This window comes from Amphiprion ocellaris, chromosome 17 (assembly GCF_022539595.1).
Source record: "Amphiprion ocellaris isolate individual 3 ecotype Okinawa chromosome 17, ASM2253959v1, whole genome shotgun sequence".
Taxonomy (NCBI): domain Eukaryota; kingdom Metazoa; phylum Chordata; class Actinopteri; family Pomacentridae; genus Amphiprion; species Amphiprion ocellaris.
The window spans coordinates 21,548,514-21,570,529 of record NC_072782.1 but is presented as its reverse complement, the minus strand read 5'-3'; the positions used below and the strand labels follow the sequence as shown (position 1 = coordinate 21,570,529).

Below are 22,016 nucleotides of genomic sequence, written 5' to 3'. Positions count from 1 at the left end.
CAAATCTATAAAAGAATACATATATAATTATGTTGTAAACAAAAAAATGTTAAACTTCAGTATTAATCTACAATGTAGAAAATAATACAAATAAATAAAAATCATTAAGTGAGAAGGAGTGTCCAAACTTTTGACTGGTATTGTATTTAAAATAGCCTGGAGAGAGAGATGGACACATTTTTGTTTGCTTTTTCTTTCCTTAAAATTGTGTAGCGGCAAATTTAGTTTTGTTTCACTTGACAGTTATTTGGAAATATGGCATCCGATAAGATTGTGTCAGACAACTGGAAAGAGCTGCCAGGGACTTCCAGAAACAAGAATGCAAATAAACTGTGGTGTTGGAGGCAGTTATATTTGAGAAAACCTTAAGAAAGACAGAAGAGCGACTGTGGACAGTACTGGTTCTATCACTTCACCTGTGCATATTGGTTGTGAAGGGCTGCACAGTGACTTGGTCTTTAGCCCTTTGGCCTTGCAGCTAGAAGATCCCCAGTTCGCGTCCTGGCTTTCCGGGGATCTTTCTGCATGGAGTTTGCATGTTCTCCCTGTGCATGTGTGGGTTTTCTCCGGGTTCTCCAGCTTCCTCCCACAGTCCAAAAACATGCTGATGTTAATTGGTGATTCTAAATTGTCCGTAGGTGTGAAGGTGAATGTGATTGTTTGTCTCTATTTGTAGCCCTGTGACAGACTGGTGACCTGTCCAGGGTGTCCTCTAAGTCAGCTGGGATAGACTCCAGCCCCCCACGACCCTAATGATGATTAAGCTGTGTTTAAATCATGGATGGATGGTCGCGGACATGCTATAGAAGACGGGATAAGTTGAAAAGATATTCTAACTGGCTAGTCTTTTAGCTGAGACCTCATGAGGTGTCACAGGATAATAGCATCAGTTGTTTAGGCTAAAATGAAAGATTTTTTTGCAGTTTTTCTGCGGTTTTCTCATCAAAAATAGGTATAGTGGGTGGGATAGTCATCATGTTCATTCATCAAAGATACATCCCATGTAGCTCTGACTCTCCTTAATTATAGTTGTAAGAGCCAGTTGTGTAGCCTAAAGTGAACAGCATAGTTAGAACAGCTGTGAAAGTGATTGGGAGGAAAGAACATCTGTCTATCAACAGCATCAATGAAACTAATGTCAGACAAGATCCTGAAGGAAGCTCACACATTTTATTTGAGACGACAAACTTTCAGGTAGACGTTACAGAGCCTGCTAACAGAGCAGCTGTTTTAAACTGTTTTTATTCTCACCTGTATCACGCAGTAATAGATAGTAATGTTCTCATTCAATGTTTTACATATATTTTGCTTTCTCTGTGCTTAGTTTTATACCTCTGATTTATCATCTTGCTGTCTGTAGTGGTACAGAGCTGTAAAATGTAATTTTTGTTCCCGACACCCTATAATTTTCAGTTCATGTTGACAGTCATTGACCACCTATAAAGATGGACAAACCTTCACTTTAAAGGCACCGTGTGGTGACTCATCACCTCACTATAATGTGTGATGTGTTTTTCTTAAATTTGTCACCTGTCTGTATTTATTCTGTTTCCATCTGAGCATATGAGGTACAAATGTCCATAGAAAGACCATCTAGGCAGCAACAAGTACTATATTTCAGCTCTGACACCAGAGTTTACCTTTTGTTTGAAACTCCACAGAGACATCAATAAATTATCAGAATGCTTTTTAGGTCAAGGCTGCTTTCCTTGTGTCATGTTAGCTGCTAAGACTACCAGTGGGTAAAATGTTTAAAATGTGGGAGTAAGGGCGCCCCATAGTCCCCGACGCAGCAGATATGGGATTTTGCAGTATATAGGTCTTTTTTATATATTTATTATTTTAATTATTTTTGCGGTAAAATAAGCATTTTCTAGCCTAAAAAACTGAAAACAATGTAAAAAAAATGTAAAAAATAATTAAAACTGTTCAAAAGAATATTAAATTGGAATAAAATACGCATAGTGTTGCTCTGTGCATAGTGTTGCTCTGCGGTGTTGTGTTTTTGTGAAATTTTTGTCAAAAATTAAATTTATTTCAAGCCCTACGATGTCGATCAAACATTCTGCGCCTCCTAAGGCTTGTGGCACCGAACTCAAGTGCCAGAGGAAGATGCTTGCCATTGCAGAAAAGGTGGAACTCCTTAAAATATATGTAGAAGTAATAAAATAAATATAAGGTCGCTACTTCTCGGATTTTCAGTTATCCTGAGAGGTTCTGGAAGCTAACCCCGTGATAGACAATTGACCAAAAAAATGAGGGAGCAAATTCCTTGTAAATAGGCTTTATTTGGATAAATTGACCTCGCATTGAAACTTTTTGCCTGAAAATATCCCAAAGCTTAATATAGTGGCACATTAACAAAGTTTTGCCTGCATGGACATGGTTTCCGTGCCCCCAGAAGAAGTTGCAGCCAGCACCAAAGGGAACTCTCTTGTACAAAATCGATAAGAACTGATAATGACACCATCAATACCCACTGTAGGATGTAAATTAGAACATTTCCGGTAGATGTGCAGTACTTTCAGATGTTCTGCAGTAAATGTTTGTGACTGGATTGGAAGTAAATTTAGTGGCAGTAGTCTGTCAGTTCAGTCTTGATTCTTCATTGTGTGTTTTCTGCCTGGTGCACTTGACCTCTGCTCGTTTTTGATCAGCCAATTCTGTTCACAGCAAAACCTGCTGACGATGGAGCAGATTGTGACGGTGGAAGAAACGCAGATTAAAGACAAGAAGTGCATCCTGCTGCGTATCAAAGGAGGGAAACAGTTTGTCCTGCAATGTGAGGTACGAACGCAATGTTTTTTTAATAAACCTCTTAACTCTGAGCCGTTCCTGGGCATTTTCTGCACTCATTTTTCAAATTGAACGTAAAGTCCTGCACCTCTGTGGAAACAGCACAAATATATGAAAACATGGCCTCTGATAAGACACGTGTATAAAGAGGATAAATGAGACACGTGGAAAAAGGGGATTTTGATCAAATATTGCAAGTTTAAGCTGATTTTCAAGACAGTTTCTGGCTTGCATCTCTTTTTTTAAACATGCTGTTCAAACCTACCAATAAGGTTTGGACTTCAAAGAGTTAAACTGTTGTTATAAATTTGCCATAAGTGTAAGTGTAAAATCTAACAAACTGTGCAGCATATTTGGCAATTTTTAAATGCAATATATAGTGAAACAACAGTAAAATCACATATTCCTGAGGGGCAGATTTGTACACTATGACTAGTAAATGTGGGATTCAGGGTTCAAGAGTTTGTATTTGTCACAAGACATGATAAAAATATTTTTTAAAAATACAGTGGTGGAAAAAAGTTTTCAGACACCCTTAAAATTTGACACTACCTCAAATATTATCTGGAAAATCTTTTTTGTGTTTCAAAAGGTGCGGCTGCATTAGACAGGCACAAACAAATACAAATTATATTTTTCTGTTTGTTTACAAGAAAAACTAACAAAGCTAAATTCTTGATAGTTTTAAATATGTCAGTTCTCAACATTGTCAGTATCAGTCAACAAATACCAGAGTGTGTTCAAAACTGAACAAAAAATAAATAAACCATCAGATCATCAATTTCATATTTAGTAGTTCTGCCATTAGCATGCAGTAGAGCTCTAATCCTGGCTGGCATGTTCCCCACGAGCCTTTCACACTGTTCAGGCATAATCTTGTCCCATTCTTCTTGAATTAATGCTTTTAGTTCTACTAAATTCTTTTTAGAAGAATAGAAGAATTTACACTTTGGAACAAACCTTTTAATAATCCACCACAGATTTTCAATGGGGCTCATGTCCAGGGATTGAGCTGGTCACTCTAAGACCTGGATACTGTGCTCCTGCAGTAAAGTTCTACTGGACCTGGATGTGTTCAAGGGGCATTATCTTGTTGAAACATCCAGTTTTGACCTGGTTGGAACAGTGCACGTGCAGAAGGGAGCATGTGGGATAGAGAATGGCACAATACTTGGCAGAGTTCAATGTGTCATCACAGACAGTGAGATGACCAACACCAGCAGCACTCATGCATCCCCAAACCATGATACTGCCTCCACCATGCTTTACAGTAGGTACTGTACATGCTGGAGATAATGCTTCACCTGGCCTTCTGGGTACCCTCACATTAGCAGGAGGAAGATAAAGCTGGAAACTGGACAATGCCGGGCTATTCTCTGTCTCTCATTGATCAGGGGCTTCTTGACAGCCTTGTAGGATTTTAAGCCATGATCTAAAAGTCAGCCACGTACAGTGCAGGTGGAACACTGGACACCAGTTTGGTTTGAAAACTGCTGCTGAAGCTCCTGTGATGTCATTCAGTGGTTTTCCTGCACATGTGGATCAGGATGCGGTCATTTCTTGCTGAAGAAACCCTTGGACACCCAGATTTTGGTTAGTCTTCCAAGCTGTTGGTTCATCTGTATTTGTGCAGAGTGTATCCAACTGATGAAGGACTGTATCTGCATTTCCTGGCGCAAGCTGTACCCTTCCTGGCTGAGAATCTGTATCTTCAGGCGTATTTCCTGCGTTAGGTTCCTTGTTTTATCCATTTTTGTGTCTGAAGAACTTTCAAATGTGCTGGCTTTATATAGACACAAAGCACGGCAATAAAAATTGTGTCTAAATAAAAAAGCACGACTTTCATTAGTGGATCACTGGTACCAAAATGGCCCGATACTCAAAATGTCTCGTGTATTTTTATGGAACCAATGAATCTTAAGTTTTTTTAATGCATTTTTAGGATTTGTTTAGTATTTTGGATGTGACTGTACTAAAAGAAATGACACTTAAAGACCTAAGAGTGATTCTTAATGTGATATTTCACAAATGCTTGGGGTGTCCGAAAACGTTTTACACCACTGCAGAGTAAGTTATATAAAACTGGTGTTACAGAAGTTATCTCACTTGTTTTAATAACCTAAATGGTAAATGGATTTTAATCTGACACACTTTCTGTAAGATGTGATTATTTTTTTTCTATGGAACAGCAATAAAAGCTGATGATTCTTTCTGTTTTTACAGTTTCTGGCTGATAAATCATAGCGTGTAGATTTTTTTTTTTTAAAGAAAACATGTCTTCTAAAGCTCCCCACTGGTTTTGGGGTTCAGAAGTGTTAGCTGTTGAACCCTGTGGTTGAGATAGATGTGAACAGCTGACCCCTCTCCTGTGTCTTCTGCCTGCAGAGTGATCCGGAGTTCGTGCAGTGGAAGAAGGAGCTGACCGAGGCGTTCACAGAAGCCCAGAAGCTGCTGCGTCGCGCCCCCAAAGTGATCGGGAAGGGCCGGGCCGGAGTGGTGGAGCTCTCCAAACCTCCCCTCACACACCGCAACAGCAATGGCCTGTGAACACACATCTGCACACACACACACACATGCATACAAACACACACACACACCTCGACACACACACACTGCACCCTCCTCATCGAGACGTTCACATCCTCCCACCTGCCCATGACGCCTCATGGTGTGTGTACGGACCACCAGCCTCTGACGACGACACACACCTGACCACGACCAATCAGAATAAATTTTTTCGGGTTTTTTTGTTTGTTTGTTTGTTTGTGGGACCCTGCCAGTCACAGAGAGGACGAAGAAACATTCAGGAGGATTCAGCATGTGAAGAACCTCCGCGTGAATGTGACGCCCGGTCCTCTCTTTACCCCCCACTACAACCACCACCACCACCACCACTTGGCTCTGGTTGGAGGTGTCCTCTCTCGGATCGCTGTGGAGCACAGCAGCCTGATCCAAGCAGCATTACTGTTGGCCAGCGAGGAGCAGGAGGGATCCCTCTCTCCTCCCAATCTTTCTCTGTGAGGTGATGCAGATGAGACCAGGCTCTAGCGGAGAATGTAAAAAAAAAAAAAAAAAAAACACATTTAAAACAAAACGGCTGCTCGACTGGTTCTCCTCATCCCTCCCCGTAACCATTCCTCCCAGACGTGCGTAAAAGTGCCAACATCTGTATTTTACTTGAGTCACATGAGCGGCCGGGAGGAGCTGCTCTGGTGGTGGATGTCACCCCTCAGACACTTGGAGGGCGTTGGCGGTTGATCATTCCAATGCAGAGTATGGGACGGACCCTCTCAGATTGGCTCTTGTGCAGCCAGTTGCCATAGAGACTGAGATTTCATTGGCTGACAGACAGCAGCCGGTTGCTATGGGAACCATGAAGACCAGTGTACCCGAGGGGATCGGTAACCACGGGCGACGGTATTGTGTATGAAGGCTGCACTTGCAGAAAAAGAGGCGAAGTGACTCTTGAGTGTATATAAGCAACCCTTTCTCTGTGCATCTCCAGTGTTTTAGTCCAGTGTGTTTGCATTATCGGGGACTTCTGTCTGCCTGTTCGTGATTCTGTCCTCGCTTTCAGGGGAGGGAAGAAGAAGTAGAGGAGGCGTCAGGCGGGGTGGGTGTTGGGGTGTGGACAGGCAAGAGTCTGACAGCTTTCAATCACTCGTAGCGCTGCATTACCTCAGTTGGAACTGTGTCTGTTTGAAGAACCTCTTTAAGGGCCAAACGTTGCGCTCGGCCGCAATTCACTGTCGCTAGCACACAATCATCCCCACAGTTTTACATGACGACTCAGCTGTTGTTGGAGGACAATGAAGAGCTGAAGCTAATTAAAGGAAAAATCCACCCTCAAACACAGCTAGCTATCTCTTTTACATGTGACCTGTCATGTTAAAGGCGTGTAAAGGTGTTTCTATGTTTTTTGTTTTGTTATGAAGGGTTGAAATTTTCTAATTTTTGCACTCATTCCAGCCTCTAGACAGCAATCAGTTGTTTCCATTTAAAAAAAAAAACAAAAAAAAACGAGGAAGTTGCAAATGCTTACCCAAACTGCGATTTTCACTGCCATTCTCATCACTGATTAATCTGCCAATTATTTTCGTAACTGTTTGGTGTATAAAATATTGAGAAAATGCTTGTTTTATTCAACCAAATGTCCCAAAATAATTACTTTCCAATCAGACAAGCCAAACGGGCGTCATATCTTTGAAAAGCTCCAGCCAGGGACAAGCAGGTAATTAATAATTATTCAAGTGTAGTGCAGTTTCGTTGCACTCTGGGCTTGTAGAGAGTCCTGAGCAGCTGCAGCGTCTAAATCACATCTCCACATCAGGAGTTAGAGGTGAGCAGAGCAGGTTTTTGACTCGCAAATAATCAGAAAAGACTGTGGCCATACACTTGCAGCCTCTCCATATATGATCAGATTTTGCCATGAATTAAAATCTGTCCTTTTTTTAAAGTTGCCAACATTCTTTTTACAGTTTGCCTGTTGTGTGCTGACTGCAGTGCTCTCAGCAAGGATTTGATTTCATTCCTGCTGCTTAAATTAAGACGTTCTGCAGCTGTGTACCTGCAGCCCATAGGGAGAGCACAGAAGTGTGTTGCTGCCACAGCAAAAAAAGGAATTAGTACCATGTTACAACATGAGAATGTCTTGTTATAACGTGAAAACATCTCAGTATAAGCTACAAACTACTTGTTATAACATGAAAACATCTCCTTATTACGTGAAAACATCCTACTGTGTCAAAATATCTCTCAAACAATACGCTTTTGTGGTAGAGCTTATTTGAAAAACAGCTCAATACGAAGTTAGCTGAAGATAATTCTAAATAATTGTGAATGTGGACGTCTCTGGAACAGACCCTCCACTCTTTGACTTTGGCTCTGCATCGGCTCATTAGAGTAGATCTTAACTTGTAGAGTTGACTGGACTCCTCAGCTACAGCAGCACTCATAAAAACACATCGACAGCATAAATCAGCATCCTGCATTTACGTCCCGTCACGGTGTTTCAGGGTGGAGTTTTCCTCAAAATCTTTTCACGATTTTACGTCTTTATTTCTCCTGAATGTGACGCAGCTCAGACAAAGTGTACCGTTCTTATCGTCGGGGCTCGAAGTTGAACAGAAGGACAGAAAGTCGCACAAAGTTTAAGGACACGCAGCCGAGGAGGAGCAAACGGTTTGTTGTTCATAAATTTCAGGGCTTTTATTTCTCATGCAGTACAGTGTCCTTGTCTGTGATGTCCATGCATTTCCAGAGCTGTGATGTGTGACCTTCAGTAGGAAAAAGGTTGATAGGGGTGCATCGTGATTGTTTTTTAGGGGTTTTTTTGTTTCTTTGTAGCCTTTACCAGTCAGGGGGAGATATTATCGTCTTATAGAGAAATGTTGTCACCTCTCAAGGTGTCTTTTATTTTTGTAAACCAAAATGGTTTTTATTGTTTTCATTATGTTGTTGCACCTTTTTAGCCCGATGTAATAGTTGTTAAATGTGCCAAATAACTGTTGCTGATCGAATGGAACCAGTGGGAAGCCTCCTTTTTCTGAACCTTCAACCCTTCGGACTCAAAAGTCAGCTCAAACACACACTCGAGTTCACACACAGGAACTTTGCGGCGGTGGATGTTTTGAAGGGTACAAAACTGTGACCAAACATTTTTTGCCGCCGGTGTGTGCGCGGCTCAGAGACAGACACCACCCACCTCTGTACTAAAAGTTTCCTTTCACACTGTATGTATGTCACGTGAGCGTGTGAGCCTCATTATCGCTATCCATTTTTGTTTTTACATGCAGATTCTCTGCTCAGACACACAATTTAAAAAGGATGGCATATAGGAAAAAAAATTAAAGTATATATAAATATATGTGTATATGAAATGACAAAATGCTCTAGGTTTATTTAAAAGATTTAATGTAGAAAACAAAATAAATTTGTTGCGGGGAGGTCGGGGGTTTTGATGTGAGTATAATTGTTTGTGGTGAAGACTTCAGCTCGAATCTTGCACATAAAGACTTATTAGAGATATTGTACCTGCGAATTCCAGATAATTATTTTTGTTCGGACTCTTTGCTCTTTCATATTTATTGCGTGAGCGGGGAGCTGCCTCGCTGCCTCCACGCTGTAGAAAATCCTCCGGTTTACACCCATCAGAAACTCTCTTGTTTTTCATATGCCACAGACAAACACAGATACTACTGGCTTTGGGTTATTGAAATTAAGGTCATGATAATACTGATATATAATTGATAATATTATTCAGTGATTATTATAAAATTTATTTTATTTCAATGATTTTTTTTGTTTTGTTTTTGAGACAGGTAGGAAGTTGCGTGTTGGACTGCTTGTAAAAACAGTTCATGAATAAAAATCCTTTTTCCGTGTTGCCTGCTGTCATGTTTCATTTGCTTTTGGACAAATGTTTCAGTCACATGAGATTAAATGATGCTGCACTGAAAGCATGTAAAACGTTTTGTTTGAAGCTTTATGTTGAGTTTATTTTGTTGTGTTTCATGAAATACGAGTAGTCAGCTGAGTAACCACAAATAGCACTTTGACAAAACTACTCCAACTTAAAGTCAACTTACTACTCCACCAAGGAAAGCCGCGGCATTATGACGAACGGTGTTGATTTGTCTGTTCGTAACATTGCTCATAAACGGACTAACGGATTTGGATAAAATTTTCAGGGAACGTCAGAAATGACACAAGGACCAAATGATTAGATTTTGGCAGGGATGCAGCTTATAGTCCGGATCCATGGATTTGTTAAATATTTCTGTATCATTGCGAGACAGCGGCACAGCGTCACTGTAACTATGACTACAAGTGAACACTATCAGCTGCCTGCTGATGATCACATGATTGCGATCCTACTACAAATCGACTGCTGTGGACCATGAATTTTTTAAAGATTTCATCCGTTGGAAATCATACGACTGAGCAGCCTTGGAGGAGTACTGCACTCACTGAGTGCTTTTCTTGTATTTGAACTGTCATTAAGACAGATTCAAATTTTCCTGTTAAGTGTGATGGTGAGTATTGAGGATATTTTTTATTTATTTTATGGATGTGTTATAATGTCACTAAAATCTACTTTCCTTTTATATTCTCACAAAAACTGCACAGTAAGTTTGCATGTAATTTAACGGGGTCATAGTCACCCACAGCTTTACATAACCAATGTGCATGCATAAAGTCACCTAGGTTACTTTCTGAAGCTACAATTACAGATGTCCCCTAAACACCTCACATGCAGGCTACAGTACACACTACAAGACAGCTGTGAAAGGAGTGAAATTAGATTCAGGTCAGTTCAATTTTATATAGTGCCAATTACAGGGAAAATTGTCTCAAGACGCTTTACAGAACCCATATGCCTGACCCCCCAGAGCAAGCTCTAAGGCGACAGTGGCAAGAAAAACACCCTTTTAACAGGGAAAAAAACTTTGAGCAGAACCTGGCTCTAATGTGGGGAACCATCTGCCTGCTGGCTGGGTGGGTTGAGAGGGACAGAAGAGGTAGAGATAGAGGGATAGAGGTAGAGGGATGGGAGAAGAGGGGGGTGGGGAACAAGGAACATATAATGTGATACTTTTGTGTCTCTCAGTGAAAGTTTTGAATCTGTAAATAAAATGAGAGGGCCAATAAAGGATTCATACTCTGGGCACAATGATTGCAAACAAATCAGCATATCTGATCATACCTACTAATATGAGTTTAGTTTCTGAAAATACTGCAGTGATTTGTACACAAACATTTCTATGAAGTGCGGCAGCTTTCCGTCCTCCTCACAGAGACCAGGAGGCTCCTCCTCCTCCTCCTCACCCCTCACCCCCTCAGCTGGGGATGTCAATCAAGATGGACAGCTGATGCAGAACTGCACTTGTGCGATTGTGTCCTCTTTGGGGAACAGCCGGCGTCAGTTATCCCCTCTCCTGCATTTACACAAAAACAAGTAAAACCTCGTCCTCGAACACAAATGTCAGACATCAAACATCCATTTGTATAAGTGAGCTGTAGTCACGTGTTCAATGTGCTACATAGCGGTACAGAGGAACATTTCCAGCAACCATCACTCCTGTGTTCTAATGCTACATTGTGTTAGCTAATGGTGTTGAAAGGATAACTGATGATTAGAAAACCCTTGTGCAATTATGTTAGCACATGAATAAAAGTGTGAGTTTTCATGAAAAACATGAAATTGCCTGGGTGACTAAATTTTTGAATGGTAGTGTATTTTTGTTGTCATTTTAATTCTTTGATTTAAATTTTTCTTCATATTTTGGCTTTGTTTCATCATTTTGTGCTGTTCCTGTTTTTTAGTATTTCTGCAACTATTTGACAGACCCTGAGTTGGTCACAGAGCACTTCTTTCAATGTAATGTGGCAGAAACAGATTTAAAGCTCACAAAAGTCTGACAACAGCAGTGGAAAAGAAGCCGTGACTGAGCTTCTGCACCTCTTCAGAGACTCTGAACTCTGGTTCAGGATCAGCCGGTTCTCCAAACAGGGTCGTATCCCCGTCCTCCACCCTCTGCCTGCAGATATTTATAGAGGAATCGTCTGTCAGGCTGGCCGTGCTGCTTATCTGTATGTGTCGCTCTATTTCTGACTCTACTCCCCCTCAGTCAGTCTCACCCAGTGTGTCTGTGGTGGTGTTTGTGTGGCAGCAGGACTCTCATTAGGCCTCGCAGGATTCGCTGTGTGGATCTTTTAGCCATTTCCTGGCTGTTTTGGAAGGTATGGCCTCAGACGCTGTGTGTGCTGTCTGTCCTGGCGAATAGAGGTAACATTGTCCTGGTTTGATTTATTTATAGTCAATTGGAGCTGGACAGGGCCTGTGGGCTGCGATATAGCCGTGGTGTGATTTGACATTGGCCTCAGACAGAAAATAACACCAGCTCAGTCACCTGAGCATCGCTTTTATGATTGACTCAATCTTTACTGTCGAATGTGTGTCTGTATCTGGAGGAAATTGCTATTGACTCCTCATGGGTCGTAAAGTTGTCCAGCCAAGCGTGGCATCTGTGGTTTAAAGGAGGGTTTAAAGTGTCACCTGGTAAAGTTAAGAATAAGCCCACTGGAACTCAATGTCTAACAGACCCTGAAGATATGAATCATTTGAAAAGATTTTGGTGTTTGCCAGCTTTTGACAAACTGCCTGTTGACACATCCTGTTGCTAAACATGGTGCTTCCAGGCAGAGACTGAAATCTCACGCTCTGTGACACCGATTGAAAGCAGAGCGAAAACATGCCACTTGGTGAGAGATATACTAAAGAGAATGGTTTTACATCTGTGATTTTCTGTGTGGCCCCTGAATTCACTTCTCATGATTAGAGGAGAAACTGAAACTGCAGCACTGAAACATGAAATAGCGAGAAATAAACAGGAATCAAAGTGTGTGAATAATCTGGTTAGAAATTGAGTGTGAATTCATGAAAACATGCTTTAAAAATCATTTGAGCACTAATAAAACATTACAGAATCAGAATAGCAATAGAACAGAATATTCACAGTTCACATAATCTGGTTAAAACTGTATTGTGTTCATATTGTGTCTCTTTGTGGTCATTCTGTGTCTCTTTGTAATAGCTTTTAGTCAGTTTGTGGTTGTTTTTCATCTCTTTATGTTCATATTGTGTCTCTTTGTGGTCATTTTGTGCCTCTGTGATAATTTTCTCTCTTTGTGGTCGTTTGGTGTCTCTTCACAGTAGTTTTATGTCTGTTTTCGGGTCATTTTCTGTCTCTTTGTTGCCATATTGTGTCTCTTTGTGATAGCTTCATGTCTCTTTGTGGTTGTTTTGCCTCTCTTTATTACTCCGCGAAGGGACGCGGAGGAGTTATGTGACGATCAGCGTACGTAAATCCAGCGTACGTAAATCCAGCGTGCGTAAATCCACATCATTAGATTTTGGCAGTAATAATAATAATAATGGATTAGATTTATACAGCGCTTTTCTATTAAGGTATACTCAAAGCGCATACAATGGATCCATTATTCATTCACTCACACATTCTCAATCTGGTGGTGGAAAACTACATTTGTAGCCACAGCTGCCCTGGGGCAGATTGACAGAAGCGTGGCTGCCAATCCACACCTACGGCTCCTCCGACCACCACCAACATTCACACGCATTCATACACCAGTGAGAGTAGCAGCACTGGAGGCAACGTGAGTAAAGTGTCTTGCCCAAGGACACAACAGCACATGATTAGGAACCGAACCGCCGACCCTTCGATCATTGGACAACCCGCTCTACCACCTGAGCCACAGCCACCCAGTAATATGGCTTATAGTCTGGATGCACAGATTTGTTAAAGATTTCCATTGAGATTGCGCCACGACGTCTGATAGTGTCATGGCGTCACTGTAACTATGACAACAAGTGAACGCTACGTCAGCTGCCTGCTGACAATCACATGATTGTGATCCTACTACAAATCGACCGCTGTGGATTTATTGGGACTTATTCATCGGAAATAATACAAGGAATGACTGATTAAATTGTGGGGTTGTTTCTGAGTCCCATCAATTCCCGCCACCTGCTGTATGCTTAGGTCAGGCGATCCGGTATCTGTACATAACACACACATGCATAACACACATTTGTGCTCAGCGTAAGGTCAGGGAATGAACAGTCTTGCCGGAGTACTACGCTCTCTGAGTGCTTTTCTTGTGTTCATATTGTGTGTCTTTGTGGTCATTTTGGGCCTTTGTGGTAGTTTTCTCTCTTTGTGGCCATATTGTGTCTCTATATGATAGTTTTGTGATAGTTACATGTCTCTTTGTGTTCATTTTGTCCCTCTGTGGTAATTTTCTCTCTTTGTGGTCATTTGGTGTCCCTTCATAGTAGTTTTGTGTCTGTTTTTGGGTCATTTTCTGTCTCTTTGTAGTCATTTTGTGTCTCTTTGTGGTCATTATCTGTATCTTTGTGGCCATATTGTGTCTATTTGTGATAACTTTGAGTCTCTTTGTGGTCATTTTGTGTTTCTTCGGAATAGTTTTTTGTCTCTGTGATAGCTTTATGTTTCTGTGGTCATTTTGTCTTTCTTTGTAATAGTTTTTTGTCTCTTTGTGGTTGTCTGCATTCTTTATGTTCATAATGTGTCTCTTTGTGGTCATTTTTTGCCTCTGTGGTCATTTTCTGTCTGTGGTTGTTTGGTGTCCCTTCATAGTAGTTTTTATGTCTGTTTACAGGTCATTTTCTGTTTCTTTGTGGCCATATTGTGTCTCTTTGTGCTTATTTAGTGTCTCTTTGCGGTTATATTGTGTCTCTCTTTTTAGTGTGTTCAGCACAAGAGCCCGTGAAAACAACTGGTCAGAGTTGTGACATTTAAGGGTTGTTGAAAAAATGCGTTCAAACTGAAAAGTATCTGCCAGATGCCTTTCAGCCTTTCAGAAGCACAGTGAAGTAGAATATCTTTTCCCTCATCTATAATAGTAAAGATGAAAAGTATAATACAATACAATAACTTGTTTAAAGCCTTTATTTTTACCTGTTAAATCAATGATGCGGTTCATCAGTGTTGCAATTTAACGTCAGGTTGCAACACATTTATTTACTGAAATGTCTTCATTAGGCTGTTGCTTCACAGTCTGCCATTGTTCAAGTTCAAGACATTGAGACACAACATGAAAGTGAGCCATGTTCCCCTGCAGCTCCCACACAGCCACAGAAACAGATTTGATAACAGCCATGTTTACTTATACTATATTTACAGCTCTGAGGAGTCAAATTTAGCTTCAAGGGCAAAATTACAAACAAACAGACCTGTACTGTCACCGGCGTTCATGTAAAATGTATTATTTGTTCATTATTGTATGAGCAATTCCAGCAGTCTACAGTAGAATATGAGGTTTACTGTTTAATACTGTGATAGACTTTGTAATAATATACTGTATTTATACAGTGTTGGTACTGGAATTAATATGAAGTGTCACTGTAGTTGCCTGTCAATTACAACATTTTCTTCTCATAAAACGTCATGATTATTTCTGATCCAGAACTGAGATCCATCAACTCTATCTAACATTTAAAAATGCATATAACAGTAGAACACCTAAACCAATAAAGGATAAATGATGAGGGATATTAGATTTTTATGAGTTGTAAACATTTATTCAAAGGCAGCAGTGGATGTTAATTGTAGTCTGTGTATTATGTTTTCAGAAAGCCAAGAAAAAATACTTCATGTTAAAAAATCAAAACAAAAATAAAAATGTCTTATATCAGGGGACCGATGTAAAGTAAGCATCAATGTTCTTAACTTCTTAAATGAAGTCACTACTCTATGCAGAATTTTGTGAACCGTTTTCCAAAAACTTGTTCATTTCACCTCTTTAAACTTTACAGTAAGCTGTTTTTAACAGGATTCTTGTTCTTGGCATGTGATTTTACAGTATTTAACTGTATTTTGGAAGGAAAAAAACCTTTACACAACTGTTTGACTGAATGTGTACAGCCATTTGTTACACTGTGTCTAGGAGAACAGGAGAAAACAAGGTCAAAAGAAATGGCTGCTCATCTCTACACACTTAAGATTACCAGTCATCTGTATGGCAAACATACGCTACCAGTCAAAAGTTTGGACACACCTTCTCCTTTAATGGTTATTCTTTATTTTCATGACTGTTTACATTGTAGATTCTCACTGAAGGCATCAAAACTATGAATAAACACACATGGAATTATGTAGTAAACAAAAAAGTGTAAAATAAGTCAAAACGTTTTATATTTTAGATTCTTCAAAATCGCCGCGTTTTGCTTCGATTGCTGCTTTGCACACTCTTGTCATTCTCTCCAGGAGCTTCATGAGGTAGTCACCTGAAATGGTTTTCCAACAGTCTTGAAGGAGTTCCCAGAGATGCTGAGCACTTGTTGGTCCTTTTGCCTTCACTCTGTGGTCCATCTCATCCCAAACCATCTGGATTGGGTTTAGGTCAGGTGTCTGTGGAGGCCAGGTCATCTGACGCAGCACTCCATCACTCTCCTTCTTGGTCAAATAGCCCTTACACAGCCTCTAGATGTGTTTGGGGTCATAGACATGTTGAAAAATAAATGATGGTCCAACTAAATGCAAACTGGATGGAATGGCATGTTGCTGCAGGATGCTTTGGTAAACATGCTGGTTCAGTTTGCCTTCAATTTTGAATAAATCCCCAACAGTGTCACCAGCAAAGCATCCCCACACCATCACACCTCCTCCTCCATGCTTCAAGGTGGGAACCCCGCATGTAGAGACCATTTGTTCACCTTTCCTGTGTCGGACAAAGACACAGCTGGTGGAACAAAGATCTAAAATTTGGACTCATCTGCCCAAAGCACAGGTTTCCACTGGTCTAATGTCCATTCCTTGTGTGTCTTGTCACAAACAAATCTCTTCTGCTTGTTGCTTTTCTTTAGTAGTGGTTTCTTAGCGACTATTTGACCATAAAGGCCTGACTGTCACAGTCTCCTCTGAACAGTTGATGTAGAGATGTGTCTGCTAATAGAACTGTGTGGCATTTGTCTGGACTCTAATCTGAGCTGCTGTTAACTTGCCATTTCTGAGGCTGGTGACTCAGTTGAACTCATCCTCAGCAGCAGAGGGGACTCTTTCCTGGAACAGTCCTCATGTGAGCCAGTTTTGTTGTAGTGCTTGATGTTTTTTGCGACTGCACTTGGGGATACATTCAGAGTTTTTCCAATTTTCTGAACAGACTGACCTTCAGTTCTTAAAGTAATGATGGACTGTCACTTCTCTTTACTTAGCTGATTGGTTCTTGGCATACTATGGATTGTAACAATTGTCAAATAGGGCTGTCAACTGTATACCAACCTGACTTCTACACAACACAACTGATGGTCCCAACACTATTAAGAAGGAAAGAAATTCCACAAATAAACCTTGACAAGGCACACCTGTGAAGTGAAAACCATTTCAGGTGACTACTTTGAGGAATCTAAAGTGTAAAACATGTTTTGACTTATTTCATATTTTTTTGTTTACTACATAATTCCATATGTGTTCATTCATAGTTTTGATGCCTTCAGTGAGAATCTACAACGTAAATAGTCATGAAAATAAAGAAAAAACATTAAATGAGAAGGTGTGTCCAAACTTTTGACTGGTAGTGTATGTGTGTGTGTGTGTGTGTGTGTGCACTCCAGTTTGCACACACAACCATGCTCCCATCTGGTGTACATCAGTGTTAAATACCAGGAGAGAACACAGAACAAGTAGACTAAAGGACAAAATACAACTGCTGTCATAAGACACCAAGACAATATGAACATAGTCCTTTAGATGGGAGTGTTCAGCTGCTCTGTCTGTAAATAAATGATTTGCAAGATGCTGAAACTCTTCATGAAGTTGTCTGCCATTTGATCATGTGCTCAGTTACAGTTGTGTGTTAACTTTCCACGGTTAGAAACAGTGGTTACATAGCATTAGGAACAAGCCACACACTAACTGTGCATCAAAGGTTCACCTGGTACAGGTAGCACTACAGAGAAATTAGATTAGAGGAGAAAACCTAGCTGGGTCTCTTCAGATGCCGATGTTGCTGCACCATCTCAGATTTTCTTCACACAAAACAAAGTTCTGTAAAATATGGTGGCTGAACACATCTTACCTTACTTTTATGTGTCTCTGTGATAGCTGTGTAACTTTGTGGTCATTTTGTGTCTTTTTGTGGCTGTTTTGTGTGTCTTTGTGGTCATTTAGCTCATGTCTGTGATAGTTTTATGTGTCTCTGTGATAGTTATATGTCACTTTGTGGTCATTTTGTGTCTCTTTGTGGCTGTTTTGTGTGTCTTTGTGGTCATTTAGCTTGTGTCTGTGATAGTTTTATGTGTTTCTGTGATAGTTATGTGTAACTTCATGGCCATTTTGACTCCTTTTATGATCATTTTTCTTTGTGTGATATATTTACATGCCTTTGTGGTTGTTTTGAAGAAGTAAGGGCCATATAAAAAAAAAAAGAAACTTTTTAATGGACAAAAAGTGACTGTGGGACATCTCGGTGATGGAAAACTGTCACTGTGACGTTCGTGTGTGTGTTTGGATGAATTCTTCCACATATTATTTGATGTGAGCAAATAAAATGCACCGAATCTTCTGTCACCTCCGTCACTTTATGCTGTTTATCTCCATTGTCAGGTTTTTTTCTGCACACGCACACACTGCCACCATCACATCTGGCTGACGACCATCATCACCCCCCCTCACTGTGCAGCCATGGCTCTGTCATCACGTTTAAAACTGTGGGAGAAGAAGGGAGGTGCTGCATGCTGTGTTAATTGAACTTCTAATGTATAATCTCCTCTGCATGTGTGTGTTGTGTAGTAGGACGTGGCATTGATTACACAGTAAGTGGACCCCTCTGCTGGAAGCCTGAATCATCGTGGCATGTTAGTGTGACTGGTGCATTAGTCATCCTGCATGTTTGGTGCTGGAGCTTTTTAGAGCCTCATGCTGTCACTCAACATTTATGGTTAGTAGCTGATGTTTCTGTTGGTAAGCTGTAATTTTAGATGATCAATGATCCTCATGCAAGAACCAGTTATACACCACCGTTCAAAGTTTGGGGTCACCCAGACAATTTCATGTCTTCCATGAAAACTCACACTTTTATTCATGTGCTAACATAATTGCACAAAGGTTTTCTAATCATCAATTAGCCTTTCAACACCATTAGCTAACACAATGTAGCATTAGAACACAGGAGGGATGGTTGCTGGAAATGTTCCTCTGTACCCCTATGGAGATATTCCATTAAAAATCAGCCGTTTCCAGCTAGAATAGTCATTTACCACATTAACAATGTCTAGACTGTATTTCTGATTCACTTAACATTATCTTCATTGAAAAAAAACCCTTTCTTTCAACAATAAGGACATTTCTAAGTGACCCCAAACTTTTGAATGATAGTGTATGTAAATAATGTTTACATGCACATACATACACATTGCTTTTTGCTATTTATTTACTTTTAAAATGGGACAATTCGAATTAATGAACATTTACATGTAAATACGAGAGGTTATAGTCATACGGCTAATTTCCATCTCCAGTTCCACTTCCAGGTTAAAAATTTAAAAAATTACAAATAGTATAACACCATAACTAACCTAAGTCATACAAACAAGTAACAACACATAGTGCACACAAACAGACAAAAGCTGGGGGACCAAGGCAGGCTACCAAGCAATAATTAACTAACATTTGCACATATTACAAATATCCCTTTGTTGCCATTGCACATATCCCTCTATCACTATTGCACATTGTTACACTACACTTACCACTCTGTCACTATTACACATGTCCCTGTCACAGTTACACAAAATCCCACTACATATATCCCTCTGTCACTATTACGCATAACTGTATTGCACATTTCCCATTGTCACTATTGCACATTGCACAATTCTCTTAATCACTATTGCACATATCCCTGTCTTCATTACACATAATTATACTATACATGTCCCTATAACACTATTGCACATATCCCTGTCTTCATTACACATAATTATACTATACATGTCCCTATAACACTATTGCACATATCCCTGTCTTCATTACACATAATTATACTATACATGTCCCTATAACACTATTGCACATATCCCATTATCACTATTGCTCATGACCTTTTAACACTATTACACATGATTGTATTGCACAAAGCCCACATCTACATTTAAATTACGCAGAGTCCTCAAGAACAAGCCCCATCAACGGACAAACAAATTTGCAGTGTTATGATCACAGTTTTGATTTTCTGATAGCCATGCTTTGAGATGTTTATTTAATTTAATTTATATGGTACAAACAAGCAATTTAAGAGAAATTAAGGCACAAAAATTTCAAGTGTCATATACATTTTACATACTGATACTATTATACCATCGTCTTTATCATTGTGACGTGCCTAAGTATATTTTCAGACTTGCAGGCCCTTGAAGTAGATAGGGGTGGGTCAAATGTTTTGTGCTTTTTAATTCACAATAGTTTTCCCAGCGTTTTTTAGACCTCATAACAGAAAGCAAGAAACACCAAGCTGCAAATAAATCAGTTCATGAATTAGCGTCACCTTGGGCAGCTCCAGCATCCTGATACATCAGTTTTAATCATCTGTTAACGGGGCCAGTTGTGGATAACTACATGAAAAATCAATCACAGCCTTCCATTCAGACCTCTTGAGATTCAGATGGTTGATATGTACAGTAACTTTAGTATATTTAATGTAGTCGTGCAAAATGTTACCTTAACACTTTAAATATTATTGAAAGTACAGGCACAAGTACAAAGGGTCCAAATTTCAAGCTTTTTCCATTTCTGAGACACCTAGTAATATTAATTGAGCCATGCAGTTTTACCTTCATCCTATGAATATTTTTAGACTTAAAGGCCATTGAAGTAAGTATGTGTGGGGTGAAATTTTGCACTTTCTAATTCATGTTCATTTTTCCAGCATTTTTGAGTCCTCATAACCTGATAAGTAGAGCTGAGAAATACATTATGTTTTCAGGGCTGACAACACATCTGAGGTCTTTTAAAAACTACAACCAAATCAATTTTACATCCACTCCAGGTGTCACCATCTACAGGCTGAAATCAGGCTTTTGGTAAGCACCACTTTCCCTATAATACTGACCATAAGTCAGTGTTATAGGGAAAATGGGGATTTATCACAATTTGAACAGCAAAACCACACCAGTTTTTTTAAAGAGTTGAACTGTCATAATGTGATATAGATGATTGGTCAGAACCATCCATCCATCCATTATCTCTCCACCAATTAATCTTCATTAGGGTCATGGGGGGGCTGGAGTCTGTCCCAGCTGACTTAGGGTGAAGGCAGGGGACACCTGGACAGGTCACCAGTCTATCACAGGGATACATAATACAGAGACAAACAATCACACTCACATTCACACCTACAGACAATTTAGAATCAATTAACCTCAGCATGTTTTTAGATGGTGGGAGGAAGCTGGAGAACCCGGAGAAAACCCACACATGTACAGGGAGAACATGCAAACTCCATGCAGAAAGATCCCAAGAATGCAGGGACGTGAACCAGAGATCTTTTAGCTGCAAAAGTGATGAAACTGCTAGCCTGGTCAGAACCAGTTCTAGCAAATGAAAGGTCTCATTTTAACCTACATTTTGATACCAGGGTCATCTTCTAGATATGATTCATTCTGTGCTCAAACAATTTTCTAATAAATACATATTTGTATTTTCAAAATATGTATTTTCTGAGATTCTGTTTACTCAGGAAATTAAAACCATGATAATTCCTGCTCATCATTTTCCTGTCACCATGTTGGAAACCAAAATTTCACAGCATCGTATTTGTTCACAGTCTGAGGGCTGAAACAGTTCAACAGAACAAACTGACAGAACAAGAACTGAACAATATCAGAATAGAATCAGAAAGAATCTCAAATAAGCACTGAATGCTGCAAACTGGTTTGATTAATGCATTTTGTCCAAACACCAATGATGTTTCTCCATTTCACAACAAGAAGCTACATTCCTTAGTGTTAATATATGACAATATCAAAAATTACTTTGACACAGAAGGTACCATGAATAGAAGATGAGCTTGGTGTGAAAATGTAGGTAAATATGAGACCTTTCATTTACTAGAACTTGTTTGACCAACCATCGATGCTACATGGTGATAGGACCCTTGAAAGTTTACTCAACAGCCTGTTGAAGTTTTGATATATCCCATAATAATGCTCAAAGTTGGTTATAGAAAAAAAATGTGCTGAACAAAAACTAGATTTTGTTTTTAGATTGTGACACCTGAAGTGGAAGTAAAATTGGTGAATATAAGATTGATGTCGTGTCTATCTTCTGTACTTATGAAGCTACACTATCGTTCAAAAGTTTGGGGTCACTTAGAAATGTCCTTATTTTTGAAAGAAAAAAAATTTTTAAAAAGAAGATAACATTAAATGAATCAGAAATACAATCTAGACATTGTTAATGTGGTAAATGACTATTCTAGCTGGAAACGGCTGATTTTTAATGGAATATCTACATAGGAGTACAGAGGAACATTTCCAGCAACCATCACTCCTGTGTTCTAATGCTACATTGTGTTAGCTAATGGTGTTGAAAGGCTAATTGATGATTAGAAAACCCTTGTGCAGTTATGTTACATGAATAAAAGAGTGAGTTTTCATGGAAGACATGAAATTGCCTGGGTGA

The 22,016-nt window shown here is 39.7% G+C and overlaps 2 protein-coding genes across 5 annotated transcripts in view; both read left to right on the top strand.

Annotated features, from left to right (window-relative positions):
- The window catches only part of grk3 (G protein-coupled receptor kinase 3), an 89,686-nt gene extending 80,505 nt beyond the window's left edge, over positions 1-9,181 (top strand). For both annotated transcript variants that reach the window (XM_055019082.1, XM_023266529.3), the window contains 2 exons: positions 2,674-2,787; positions 5,182-9,181. In XM_055019082.1, coding sequence (XP_054875057.1) covers positions 2,674-2,787; positions 5,182-5,343 — 276 coding nt within the window. In that variant the 3' untranslated portion in view covers positions 5,344-9,181. The remainder of the gene's footprint in view (positions 1-2,673; positions 2,788-5,181) is intronic.
- Positions 9,182-11,385: 2,204 nt separating this feature from the next.
- Positions 11,386-22,016, top strand: part of LOC111566120 (unconventional myosin-XVIIIb) — a 113,841-nt gene continuing 103,210 nt past the window's right edge. For all 3 annotated transcript variants that reach the window (XM_023266536.3, XM_023266535.3, XM_055019087.1), the window contains exons 1-2: positions 11,386-11,538; positions 17,943-18,059. In XM_023266536.3, coding sequence (XP_023122304.2) covers positions 18,021-18,059 — 39 coding nt within the window. In that variant the 5' untranslated portion in view covers positions 11,386-11,538; positions 17,943-18,020. The remainder of the gene's footprint in view (positions 11,539-17,942; positions 18,060-22,016) is intronic.